The sequence below is a fragment of the Hippichthys cyanospilos genome, chromosome 14, assembly GCF_059441005.1.
Source record: "Hippichthys cyanospilos isolate Australia breed blue-spotted pipefish chromosome 14, RoL_Hcya_1.0, whole genome shotgun sequence".
In the NCBI taxonomy this organism is placed as follows: Eukaryota; Metazoa; Chordata; class Actinopteri; order Syngnathiformes; family Syngnathidae; genus Hippichthys; species Hippichthys cyanospilos.
In genome coordinates, this window is record NC_142382.1 from 1,822,171 (window position 1) to 1,835,785 (window position 13,615).

At 39.4% G+C, this 13,615-nt stretch overlaps 1 protein-coding gene across 1 annotated transcript in view; it reads right to left on the reverse strand.

Moving 5' to 3' along the window:
• Positions 1-13,615, reverse strand: part of slc25a21 (solute carrier family 25 member 21) — a 75,440-nt gene that overhangs the window by 4,702 nt on the left and 57,123 nt on the right. The window contains exons 4-8 of the mRNA XM_088433028.1: positions 9,939-10,022; positions 6,102-6,168; positions 4,725-4,784; positions 2,474-2,581; positions 2,231-2,395 (exon numbers count right to left, since the gene is read on the reverse strand). Coding sequence (XP_088289154.1) covers positions 2,231-2,395; positions 2,474-2,581; positions 4,725-4,784; positions 6,102-6,168; positions 9,939-10,022 — 484 coding nt within the window. The remainder of the gene's footprint in view (positions 1-2,230; positions 2,396-2,473; positions 2,582-4,724; positions 4,785-6,101; positions 6,169-9,938; positions 10,023-13,615) is intronic.

Genomic DNA, 13,615 nt, shown 5'->3' on the forward strand with positions numbered 1-13,615 from the left:
CTTCGGTACACGCACGGAATTGGCACAGTTTGTTCTTTTGGTGAAATCCAAAGCCCGTCGACTCTCTTGATTCGTCACTGATTTCGATACCGAGTACCGATACCGCCTATACTTTTCACCGGGGTTTTTCGATACCACTTTTTAAGACAGATACCAGTACTACCATTCAACTCATGAGTAATCACCAATACTGATACCAAGTACCAATACCATATATGCTTGTGATTAGGGATATTCAATATCGATTTTTAAAATTGATACCAGTACTACTTTTCAACTCTTGAAGAGTCACAAATACTGATGCCAAGTACCGATACCACATACACTTTTGATTAGAGATATTCAATACCACTTTTTAAAACTGATACCAGTACTATATTCAACTCTTGAGCTAATACTGATACCAAGTACCAATACCATATATGCTTTTGATTAGGGATATTCAATATCACTTTTGAAGACCGATACCAGTACTACTATTCAACTGTTGAAGAGTCAACAATACTGATACCATGTACCGATACCACCCATACTTTATATTATGGCTGCGCAACACCACTTTTTAAGACCGATACATGTACTACTATTCAACTCTTGAATCGTCACCAATACTGATATCAAAGTGATCAACAGATCGCCTGGTCGACTTTGGAGCCACGCCCTGTTTTGGAGCGGGCCAATCACATCGTCAGCAATAGCAACTTGGATTCCTCGCATCCCCACTTCTACAAACTGAAAAAAAAAAAAAAAAAGCGCTGGTCTGCTTCCAATTAGTCCTTCCCAGTTAATGCGCGGCGGCGATTGGGCGCACGTGGCGTATGCTAACGTTTCCGTCGGACAAAACCAACGTTTGTTCGGAGGCCGGCGGATGCGAAATGCGAAACGCTTGAGCAAAGAGACGGGGCATTAGCCGGCTTAGACCTCCCCCGGCGCCCCCTCTCCGTTTGGGCTTCCGTCAAGCCCGGCCCGAGACAAATTACGCCATTTGAGAAAAGAGAGAGAGAAAAAAAAAATGGATTTTTATGCCGATTAAAATTGGCATTCCACGGAAAATGGGATTAGTGAAGAGGAAGGAAAAAGCTGGAAAGGTTCTCACTCAGAACTCTCGATTGAGTCACAACTATCACCATTTTCACTTTAACGTGAGAGTAAAGTGTAAATTTCACTTTAAAGGATAATAAAGTCCAAATTCTCACTTTAAAGTGAGAATTCTGAGAACTTGAAGTGAAAATGAAGTCAGAATTTTCAGCTTAAAGTGAACAGTTTGACAATACAATCAGAATTCTCAGAATTTTTAGTTTAAAATAAGTGAAATGAACTCAAGAATTCTCAGAACTCACTTAAAAATTCACTTTAAAGCAGAATAAAGTTAAAATTCTCACTCATTATCATTATTCTGATAATGAAGTCAGAATTCCAGTAAAAGTGAAAACTCTGAGAATAAAAGAATTTTCACTTTATATGTCACCACTCACTTGAAAGTGTCAGAATTCTCATTTTAAAGCTATTATTCTCAGTTTTTCCTGAATTATCACTTTAAAGAGAGAATTCTGCTAAAAAAGAGAATTCTGAGAATAAAGACAGAATTGCCAGAATTTTCAACATGAAAGTACGTGAGTATAGTCAAATTTCAACTTTAAATGAGAATAAAGTCAAAATTCGCACTTTAAACGCAGAATTCTGAGAATAAAGTCAGAATTCACTTCAAAGTGAGAATTCCGCAAATAAAGACAGAATTGCCAAAATTTTCCACATTAAAGTACGTGAGTAAAGTCAAATTTCAACTTTAAATGAGAAAAGTCAAAATTCTCACTTTGAATGCAGACTTCTGAGAATAAAGTCAGAATTCACTTCAAAGTGTGAATTCTGCGAATGAATCCAGAATTCCAAGAATTTTCACTTAACAGTAAGTGAGAATAAAGTCAGAATTCTCACTTTAAAATCAGAGTTCTGAGAATAAAGTCAGAATTCTGAAATAAAATTGAGAAATTTACCATTCTTGTTTATTCCTTCACTGGCCCTGATCTATTTCAATAGCACTGTTATTCTAAATTCACATTTTTTTTCCTATCATGTCATGTATTTTCCACTGATTTGCTGTAATGAGAAAAAATGTCAATCTTCAAAGCTAGCATCGTAGCAATGACAAACTTTTTGGTTCATTTGAAAACGGCCACCTAGCGACATCTACAGGACTTAATTGGAACACGCTATCAGCTCGCCACTTTACCGGGTTAGCGGGGATGGCGTCCTTCACGTTGAAATAGAAACCAAAGTAGATCATGTTGAAGACTCCATGGCGTCCCAGGGTGGACGTCAGTCCTTTGTTCAGTCCCTTCCGTCCGAAGCCGTCCGTCTTGATGATGTGTCTCGCCTGAGCGAAGGAGGACGGTTGCTGCGGATCCGAAAGGAAAAAAAAGTCAAAATGGAAGGCGTCCGCGTGGAAATGAAGACGCCGTTTGATTTGACGCACCTGTTTGAAGGCGTCCCTGTTGGCCTGGAGACTGACTTTGACCACCTCGAAGGGATTGACCACCACCGCCTCCGTCAAACCTGCGCCGAGTCCTGCCGCTGACAGCGCCTGCAAGATGGCGGACGGGGTTTAGACGATTGTCCACCTCCCGAAAAAACGTCAAATTTTGCACTCTCATCTGGTCCGGTAAAAGGAAAAAAAAAAGTTAATAACAAAATGTCTGGGTAGTGCCAAACAGCCGAAAAAGAAAAAAAAACAATCGATACATTTGATGTGCCCTACAAAAATGAGCGGGGACATATTGGACACCGAGACATACAAAAAAAATTATACACACATAAGGAAAATTCATACATATATACACACATACTTTTATATATACACACAAACACACAGAACAACAAACACATATGTGCGTGCATTAGGGGTGGCGTCAGATTCAGCTTTTTGGGTATTACATGTATATATATATACACAATACATATATGATAATGAGTTTTTTAAATAGAAAAGCTAATAAATGGGTTATAGCCGCTAACCTAAACTCACTTTCTCGTCAATTATTTATACTTAATAAAAAAAAAACCTCATGTTCGTCTTAGTAGACCATAAAAAAAAAGGATTATTTGATGGCATAATCGAAAGGAAAATCAATTTTAAATTGATTAGATGACAGGCTTCCTCGATAGACGCCTCCCCCCGAGTAATTTCCGCAATAGTGGAAATGCCAAATAAATCAAGTGGAAAACGGACACGTAAATCACACGCGGCCTATTAAAAGCCGAGATTATTGCCGCTTGCACAAGACGCTAACTGCGAGCGTCGAGCCAAGACCTGAAATCACGCCATGTCGCAACAACGCGGCATGTATTTGCAGGAAAACGTCGGTGCGTGTCTGTACGCACACGTTAGCGTAATGGGAACATGTCAAGAACGCGTCTCTCGCTCATTACTCTTGCCGCCGTCGTTATCCCGCTGTCAAGAATCCCGGCCGGGAGCCATCGTCCTCAAACGCCGTATTTACACAGGCCGCCGCGTTTTGCATTTGACGTCGGTCTTTTTGCCCCGCCGCGTCTTCCTTAATCACGCTGAAGCCATTCAGCTGCGCCCCACGCACAACCGCCGACGGCTTCCACGCTGGAAATTTCAAAACGATATACGTTTCCCAAGACAACGACCGCTTCAAAAAAAACGTCATAATTCCTGGGTAAAAAAAAAAAAAAGATCATGCAAATATTTTATTCGGAATATGGATGACATTCTCCGAAGGGGCGTGGTGGAAATCGAGGAAAATGGGACCCAAATGGCTTTTGTATATGCGAGTATTTTTTTTTTCCCAGGCTTATGCTATGCCATGTTGGGGCATGGCTGAAGACTTTTTTTTTTCACACTCATTTTTCCCTTTTTCTCTTCTAAATCTCATATATATATATATATATATATATATATATATATATACATATATATATATATATATATATATATATATATGACCAATTTTATGTTTCTTGGACGGTTCAAACGCAAGTCAAAATTTCTTTGCCTTGCACTTGTGCAGGTGTAATGACAATAAAGATCTACCTAGCTAATTAGCTACCTAAACATGTTAAAAAATATAAATCACGTAACTTATTACGTTTGTCTATATAAAGTATCTACTTAAAAAAAATGCTACGTCGAAGCTTTCAGTTAAATCTGATGAGACAAATGATTTTTTTTCTTACTTCTAATGCTGTCCACCACTAAATCTTTTTGTTACTTTTTAAATAGTCGTGCGGGCCATGTAAAAATTTTTTGTATATTTCGCCGGTCGCGATTATGTGTACGGCGGACCGCAAATGACCGTATTTTGGACACCTCCCGGTAGTACACCGTAGTACATCTAAAACTACGACAAAACATTTCAAACCCACCACGCAGTTTTTTGGTAAAAACAAATGAAATTATACATCGCAAAACCTAGAAAGCGAACGCCGTTTGCGCTCGGTAATATTTAAAAACCGCACCAGGTGCATGTTGCTAAATTGTCACGCGTTTGGATAAGAAACCGCATCGAAAACATGAAGGCCGAGCACTTGCGCGCTGGGCCGCCGCGCAAATTATTCTTGGCATCCGTCAGCGGGCGAGAGGTGAAACACTGACACTGTGTACAATGTTCTTCCTGTTCCGTGTGAGTGTGTGCGCGGGTGTTTATCTTTCCAGCCAGAGTGTACTCAGGTGTGTGTATGTTCGTGTGTGTGTTAAGACTCACCAGGCCCGGAGACAAAGGGGTCAAATTCAGCAGCTTCTTGTACTGCTCGAAGGTGAAAAACTGCAGGGGGGGGGAGACAAATGAGTGTTGACGACTTGACACGGGCGCAACGCCCACACCTGTAGCGCTCGTAGCGACATGGGAGGTGGAAGCGGAATCATTCTCAAACTCCAGAGACGGCCAGCGGAGGATTCGCTGAACAGTATGTATTTAAAATAAAAATTATGACGCTAGGCCCATCTATCACCGAGTCAGGAGAAAATATCGAATAGGAAAGTAGTAATTGGTATTTTCGCAGTTGCCAAGTGTTGACATGGCGGCACCCTCGTAATTAGGGTGCATTTTTTGTGCGGGCTTAAAAAAAAAAAAAAAAAAAAAAAGCTAGCTAAAACAAGCAAGATATTTAGCTACTGTATTTTCCGCACTATAAAGCGCACCTAAAAGCCTTGAATTTTCTCAAATGCTGACAGCGCAGTCTTATAATCTGGTACACGGCTCATAAAACGTGAGTTGGCGTTTTTAAAATAGGACATTCATTATGAGACGGTGTAGCGCTAACCATGGTAGTTCGCAAGCAAGCAAGCTAGCTATCTTGAAAGAAAATTAGCTAGCAAATTAACTTACAACAATGAAGATAGCTATCTTGAAAGAAAATTAGCTAGCAAACTAGCTTACGAGCAAGGAAGCTAGCTATCTTGAAAGAAAATTAGCTAGCAAACTAGCTTACAAGCAAGGAGCTAGCTAGCTAGCTAGCAAGAGGAAAAGATAATTTATTCATCCTTGGGAAACAAGTCACAACAGCAATATAGATACAAAAATAAATATACGTATTAGTAAGGAGAATTCAGGAGGGATTTGGATAAATTCTGATTAGATTAAGATGTATGATAAGCAACTATGCTACGAGTAAAGCAAGCAAGCAAGCTAGCAAGCTAGCTAGATGGAAATGTTATTTTATCCACCCCGAATGAAAATAAAACGGTCACAACAGTAATAGACATAAATATTTGCATTAATCATAAAAACTGAGGAGGAATTTAAATACATTTCGTCACAAATGTTGTTTACGGTTAGCGACTACGCGCCGGTAAAATTTGATTTGAGCAATATAAAAATGACAAAGACATTTCACGGCAAATCAATCAAAAATAATTCACCTTGTCACCTATTGGTTATTATTGCTATTAGCGAGGGTCGATTATTCAAATTGGCTTTCGTTTACTGTTGTCCCAAGATGGGGCTCGGGTGCGACGCGGCGCTAACTGCTTGTAAGTCAATATTTGGGCTGGCCCAACAGAACAAACAGGAGCGGGCGGTCCAGTTGACGCTAATGACTTTGACGGACACGATGCGTGCGCTTAGCAAAACTTCACTCACCTTGACTGCCCTTTTGGGCGTCTCAGCCAAGATGGGCGGCAAAATTCCCTTGTAGAAACCAAAGATTCTGTCGGGAGAAAAGCTATCGTTATAGTCTCGAAAATAATAAATGGTTCAACAAAACAATGGATTAAAGCATTACATATTTAATTTTTTTTTTAATTTTTACACAGAGGAAATTGGTAAAGTATAATATTAAATCTCCTGTTATGTTAGCTTGTTAAAAACAGCAATAATGTCACTGGGTCATTTTGACCCGGTGCGTATTTAGTCACCCATATCCAGTATTTTTTGTTAACCAGTGTTTTATGTTTAGTAATATTTTGTTTTAACCAGTGTTGTATGCTCACGTACTGCAATAATTCTTTGGGTCATTATGACCCGGAGATGTGTTTAACTATCCAAAATTGACAAAAACTCAGTTTTACTCATAAACAAATAAAGGCAATACTTCATTTTTACCTGTGTGTTACATTTATTTTGCTGGAAGAGTAATAAAAACAAAAAAAAATCTGGTAGTTAAAAAAAGTTAAAAAAAAACAAAAAAATCTGTCTAAATGGCTTTTTTTAATTAAAAAATCCACATCTTTGAATTAAAAGATCCACATCATAACACAAGTGCTATTAATACGTGTTAAACCACAAACACACATTACAACTTTTGTTTGTTTTTACGATTAAGGTTGAATGAGTATTTCAAAAGTGCCTGTCCAAAAATCCACGGGGTCCAATGGGGGAAAGCACAACACCACTGGTATTAAGTCTGCTTCCACCGGAGTTGACAGTGAGGACAAGCCGACCGGCATGACCACTGCGAGGCGTGTTGTGGCAACACTGGCTACAACCAAAACAGATGATGGCGGACCCGCGCCGGGCAAGCGTTGGAAAAAAAAAAAAGAAAAAAAAAAGACAAGCGGCTGCGTCGCAGGGGTCATCGACATCAGCCGGAAAAATAGCAACAAGCGAAGTAGCAAATGATCAAAAGAGCTTAAAATAACTTCGCCTTTCACATGCTCTAAGTCATGAGGGAAATGGGGAAAAAAAAATACTGGTTTGGGACTGTCAGATAAATAGGTTAAAATGTTGATACTTATTCTCCAAGGTCAAAGCAAATGTTTATACGTCATAAAATGGCATGGCAGGAGCGCGGTGAGAAGTGCGGCTTCAGTAAACGAGACGTTTCACTTCCTGGTTAGAAATACTGGTAGCATAACGTTCATATTTACCAAAAAATGAAAATGAAATTAAACATCCTATGTCGCAGCTGCGGCAGCAACACAGTGAGAGGTGCGGCTTCAGTAAACGAGACGTTTCGCTTCCTGGATAGACATATTGGTATCATAAAGCTCATATTTCATCAAAAAATTGAATCCCCAATGTGCCAAATGTAATTTAGATGTGTATAAACTCCGGCGGGCGGCCATGCAAATGGTGGCCGCTGATTCCCCGGGTGTGGCCAGGCCACCAGGTGAGTGAAATTTTGCTACAGGACAAACATGGCCGCCGCCATTTGACTGCTGGTTTGCATCGCAATGTCAAAATCACACTTTGAGCCTACTTTGAATGGAGTTTTCCTTAATAGTAACAGCCCGTGTCGCCAGCAAAAATAACAAATGGAGCGGGCTGGGGGGGGGGCAGCTGCCCCCGAGGGAACCTTTTCACATGTAAACAAGCCGGCGTGCTTCATCTGCAAATATTTTCACTTTCCCACTGCCGCCGCACTCACCTTGACACTAGTGGCCTTAATTAGCAGCACACACGCAACGCACTTTAAAGGTTGGCCTGTAGTCATGCATTACTCAACTTTTTTTTTTTTTTTAATAAAGTAATATAATATAAAATAACATGCAAAAATTAAATGTAAAATATTACATTTTATTGTAATTTTTAATTATATATCATGACATTTTAACCACGGAAAAGGAGGGATGACTAAATACATTTTATATATATATATATATATATATATATATATATATATATATATATATATTATACATAAATAAATATATATATTGCGTGATTGGGTGATAGGGTGACATCTAGAGGACGTGTTTGGTGCGACAGGACACGAAATGTGACGCCACACAACCAATCGGTTTCGGGAAGGTAAAAACAGGAAACTGAAAAATAACCCGGACTTCCTGATTAAAATAACACACTTTCAAAGTAAGATATAACTGAACGTTAAAAAAATATAGCATTTGAAGAATTCTGAACACAAAATAAATGTCATCTTAATGGCCCTGCGTGTGAACAAGGATGAACGGAGAATGCCAACAGGAAATACAGCACGGCCTTCCAAGCAGATATTTCAGAATAAGACAACAGCTAAGCAAACAATCCAAAGTGGAGCATTTGAGGAAATCATAACAGAGAATAAATCTCATCTTAAAATCCATGTGTGAAAACGAATGCATTCAGACGTTGGTTCGGTCTGCTTGCTTCTTTTCAAATCACGTGGTACAACCCTGGTGAACAAAAGCTGCTGTAAGGTTGCCAACGCCTGTACCAAGCATGATTTGTTTTTTTTCCCAAACGAAGGGCGCACGTGGCTCCGCAGGTTGCCCACCCGGCTATAGCCGATTAGCGACTTAGCATAAAACACAAAGCAACCGCCGAGCTGATTGAACGGATCACATCTGCGTTAAATCTACTCCAAAAAATGTTTTTCTCATCATGCTAGTCATCCAACCGTCTTGAATGATGTGGCTATATCACTTACAAAATTCATTTCTCAAGCGTGAGCGAGTGCCAAAAACCAGCCCAAAACGGGCGGCGAGGGCAGAGGACGTTTTTTTTTAATATTCCCGTGACCACACCCGAGGCGGCGGGCCAGCGCAGGAAAAAAAAGAAACTGCCCAATAGACGCTTTGTTCTGCCTCGGGATGGAAACACTTAACCCTCGGGCTGCCGCCGCAAAAAAAATCGGAAATTAAACAAAGTTGTTTGAAGGAAATTGGAATTTTGGCCCGCCAGAGATAAACTCAAGTGGATCTTGGGTGTTTCGGGACACGTTCCAACACTTTCAAATGAGGAAGCGTTTCTTCCCGGCCGCGGCGTTCCTCCCGCCCGCCACCTGATGCCGCCGCTTTTTATATCTGCTGTAAAGCTGTCGTCTCGCCGTAAACGCGACGAGCGGCCGGCGCTTTCTCCGACGCCTGCGCTGTCTCAGCGAGCTGTCGCCGCGACAGCGGGATGAAGAAAAAGAAGGAAAAGGGGGGGGGGGGGGGGGCAGCCGCTCAGCTCGGTCCTTCTCAATTATTTTTGCAAAGCCTATCAGGAAAGAGGATTTTTTTGCCACGCCCCCACACCTCTTTTTTTTCATGTCAAAGTATAAAAAAAAATGTGTCTAAAAGAAAAAAATAAATCAACAAATGTAACTTTTTACAGTGTTTATACAGGTTGCAGGTTAGTCTGAAGCTGAAAAAGACAAATTTAAAAGCGCTTGAAATAAAAAAATGGAAATCCATATTCAAGCTAGAAACATTTTAGACCAACCGAACTATTTGAAGGAAGGAAAAACAAAAAACAAAAATCATGGCATAAATTTTTCTGACGCTTTGAACCTTATAGTCCAGCGTTTCTTGTCCACAATTTTTTCTTGGACAATTTCTTGGTAAACAAATAGAGACAGAAGAACGAAATATTGATTTTGAGCTTGAACGGCCATTTTACTTTTTTACATTTTACATAACCAGGCATGTTACTGTTGTGTTGGTGCAGTATTGAAAATGAGAGCGCCTGATGTGCAAAGCAACGGTTATGACTGTGTTGGCTTGTCTTTTTGAACAATTTAAACTTTTCGAAAAAAAAGCACATGATAAACGTGCGTACCCTTCGTTGCGGAAAATGGTGCGGAAGCAGTCGCCCAGGCTTTTGTAGCTGGTGGGATCGCTGGTGCCCCTCTGGATCTGGAACCTGTTGAGAACACAAACAAATTTTGAATTACAAAATTACATTACAGAAGATATAAAAAGATACACGCAAAAAAAATCTAATGCTATGATGAATTTCCGAAATGATTTTGACAGTAATTTGTGCATTCCTTTCCATTCCTGTTTGAGGCTGAAAAAAAATAAAAAATACTCTTTATGAGATATATTCAAATTGAACATTTAAATCAAGTGAAGAAAATGAATAGTTTTAATAATTACATGATATTAGAGGCCATCCAAAAACTGACTTGAACATTCATATTAGAGAAAAAAAACCTTTTTTAATTATTGTTATGTCTATAAATAATATGATAATAAAAATAAGAATACTAATAATACATTATTATGATTATTATTATTTACATAACAAAAAATACATCATTTTAATTTTTATAATAATGAGTGACCATCACAATACATTTATTTATCTTGAACATTCATATTGGAGAAAAAAAAACTTTTTAAAATTATTGTTATGTCTATAAATATAATAATAAAAATAATAATCCTGATAATACATTATTATGATTATTATTATTTACATATAAAAAATAATAAATCATGTTAATTTTTATAATAATGAGTGACACTTACAATACATTTATTTAAAACTGACTTGAACATTCATATTAGAGAAAAAAACTTAAAATTATTGTTGTCTATAAATATAATATGATAATAAAATAATAATACATATTATAATTATTATTATTTACATAACAAAAAGAATAAATCATTTTAATTTTTACAATAATGAGTGACCATTACATTTATTTAAAACTGACTTGAACATTCATAAGAGAAAAAAAACAACTTTTTAAATTATTGTTATGTCTATAAATATAATAATAAAAATAATAATCCTAATACATTATTATGATTATTATTATTTACATATAAAAAATAATAAATCATTTTAATTTTTATAATAATGAGTGACCATTACAATACATTTATTTACATTTTTTGGATATATTCAGCCCTCTCGCTTTGATTCATCTTCCGTGAGGCAGGTCGAGAGGTCGGACCCCGCCCCTTCAGGCGTGGGGGGGAGGGGGACAACGCAAACATAGATTTAAGCCAAGCCATCCATCCAATTAGCCGGCCGACTTTGCCGCCAGCGGGCCCGCGAGCGGCAAAGCGTCCCGGCGCGCTAACACGCTAGTAAGCCACGTGTAAATGTTTCATGTGACTTTTTCCTTTTCCTTTTTTTTTTTTCGGGGGTTATTGCGCGGCAAAGGCACACTTTCGCAGCTTGGCCAATAAAGGCCGGGGAGCGGCCTTTAAATCTTTTTACGCGGGGGGAACCGGCCGGGGGCCCCAGAATGAATTAAAGGGGCCCGTTAAGAGATGAAGGCTCGGCCGTTTCGAGGCGATAAGACCTCGTTAAACCGAGCCGGGCCGCTTTGACCCTACAAACCTGGACCGTTAACCCGGGAAAAAAAAAAAAAACGTCGAAAAAAATAAACCACTTTCTGGAATATTAATGAACACGATTAAAAGCCTAGCTAAACGCTATTTAGGTAAGAATTGCTTCATTTAATGGAAGAAAACTAAAGTGACAAGGAAAGAATCCCGCATGGTGTTTTCAAGCGCAAGGTCAATGAGGTGAGCAGTAAGTCGTCCAGGCGGGTGCCTGATGGGCCCATAAAAAGCCCCCAGGTTCCACTAAAGGGGTGTGGGGGGGGGCAAAGGAGGGGATGTGCAAACTTTTTCTTCTCAGGAGTACATGCAAAAAAGTCAATCAAATTCTGCTAAGTTCATTTTGATATTCTTCTCCTCCGTTTTAATTTATATGTAAAAAAAACTCCCAGTCAAAAGTTTGGAAACAACTTCAAATCCAAATGGTTCACCAGGGCCGTCTACATTTTTTTAATTTGAGGGCCACGTTCCGAAAAATCCAAAGTTGTTCATGTTTTTTAAGAGTCCCGACTTTGTGTGTTAAATCCATACTTAAGGACATTCATTTACAGATACCTAAGTATTAAATCGATACTTAAATTTCTGGGATTAAATGTCTGAAGTCTTAAAAAAAACATGAAATTCCGCACCTGGCGTTGAATGAGTTAAACACAGTAAAAAAAACAAAAAATAAAGCAAGTAATTACACAGTCTATAATATAGGCTTTAAATGTATAAAATTTATACGACATTTATAATAAGTAATTACTTTTCATACTTTAGAACTTCTAGTAATAATGTCAATAATAAAGTTTGACTGATTTATCTGATTGTTTTGATTTCCTTTAGCGCAGCTCCATCTAGTGGATACAAAACATAACCCCGGCCACTATTGTAGCTTCTATTCTATGAACCTTATAATGCGGTGTGCCTTATATATGAAAAACTGAACGTGCGCCTTATAATTTGGTGCACCTTATCATGCGGAAAATACGGTAGTAAATTTGATTTTTAGGATATGTCGCAGGCCACTTTAAAATGGACAGAACGTCGCAAAAGGCCATAGTTTGGACAACCCTGTCTTAAAATAAGACCTCTTATCCACTTGTTACAGATACTTGGTATCAGTATTGTAAATTTGTGGTCAAACTAAAATCCAAATTTTGAAATCTCCCAATAGATGTTTGGCACCGTATACAAGGGAAGGGACGGCAGTTTGAGGGGTGAGGGGGACCCTTGGACAAAGAACTGGATTTAAGACCAAGTGGGACTTGTAAAAAAAAAAAAAAAAAAAAATCTAATCTGGTTTAATTAAAGGCACATGATCCCGGGAGTCAATCTTGTAGCGTCTCCTTCGCCCGGCCCAGAACCGTCGGCGAGCTCGCGGCCCGGCATCCAGTCCTCGGACTCCACAGGTGACCCCGAGGTCACCTCATTTCCTCGTGGCCCTCCGCTACCCTGCCATAAAAAGCCAGGGAGCAAACGGCGAGGTGCGGGCCGAGGAAGATAATAGGGGGGCACCAAAAGAACTTGGGGCCGAGATGGCGGGGGGGTGGGCAAGGAAGCAACTCATGCCGCTTTTTACGACTACGAAAGTGTGGAAGCCGGGACTTGAAACGCTTGGTGTTAAAAGGTTGGACGAATAGAGACGGCAAACTCTAAACAGGTACTAACAAGGTCTTGTTTAGAGGTTGATATTCATACTAGCAAAGGGAAAGCATTAAAAGAAGACACGAGGGAGCTGAAATTTCACCCGGACCTTTGTCTTTTTTTGCGATTATGTTTCATTAGGCATTAGGATTTTTAACTTGGGTTATTTTATCCCCAGTCCCTGAGCCAAAAACAACTAAGAGGTCTGGTGTGATTGAATCGGTTTTAGAAGAAAGTTTCAGGAATGTCTAGTTAGCCTGGTCGCGGCCGTTCCCGGTTTATGGATAACGCGAACGCAACATCAGATCTGAATGAAGCCAAGCGGACCAGTCCCGCCTAAGATCCGGATCAGGATCCGGGACGGCGGAATAGAGAGGGGCATATTACGATTTCTTGGCCAACGGTGCCGTTTGTGAAACGAAATCTGAAATCTGTGTCTCACTCCCCCCCAAAAAAGATGGGGAGAGGGCGGCCCAGGTATGAACACTAAACGGCCTGAGCGCTTCTGGCAGATTCATTTGGCTT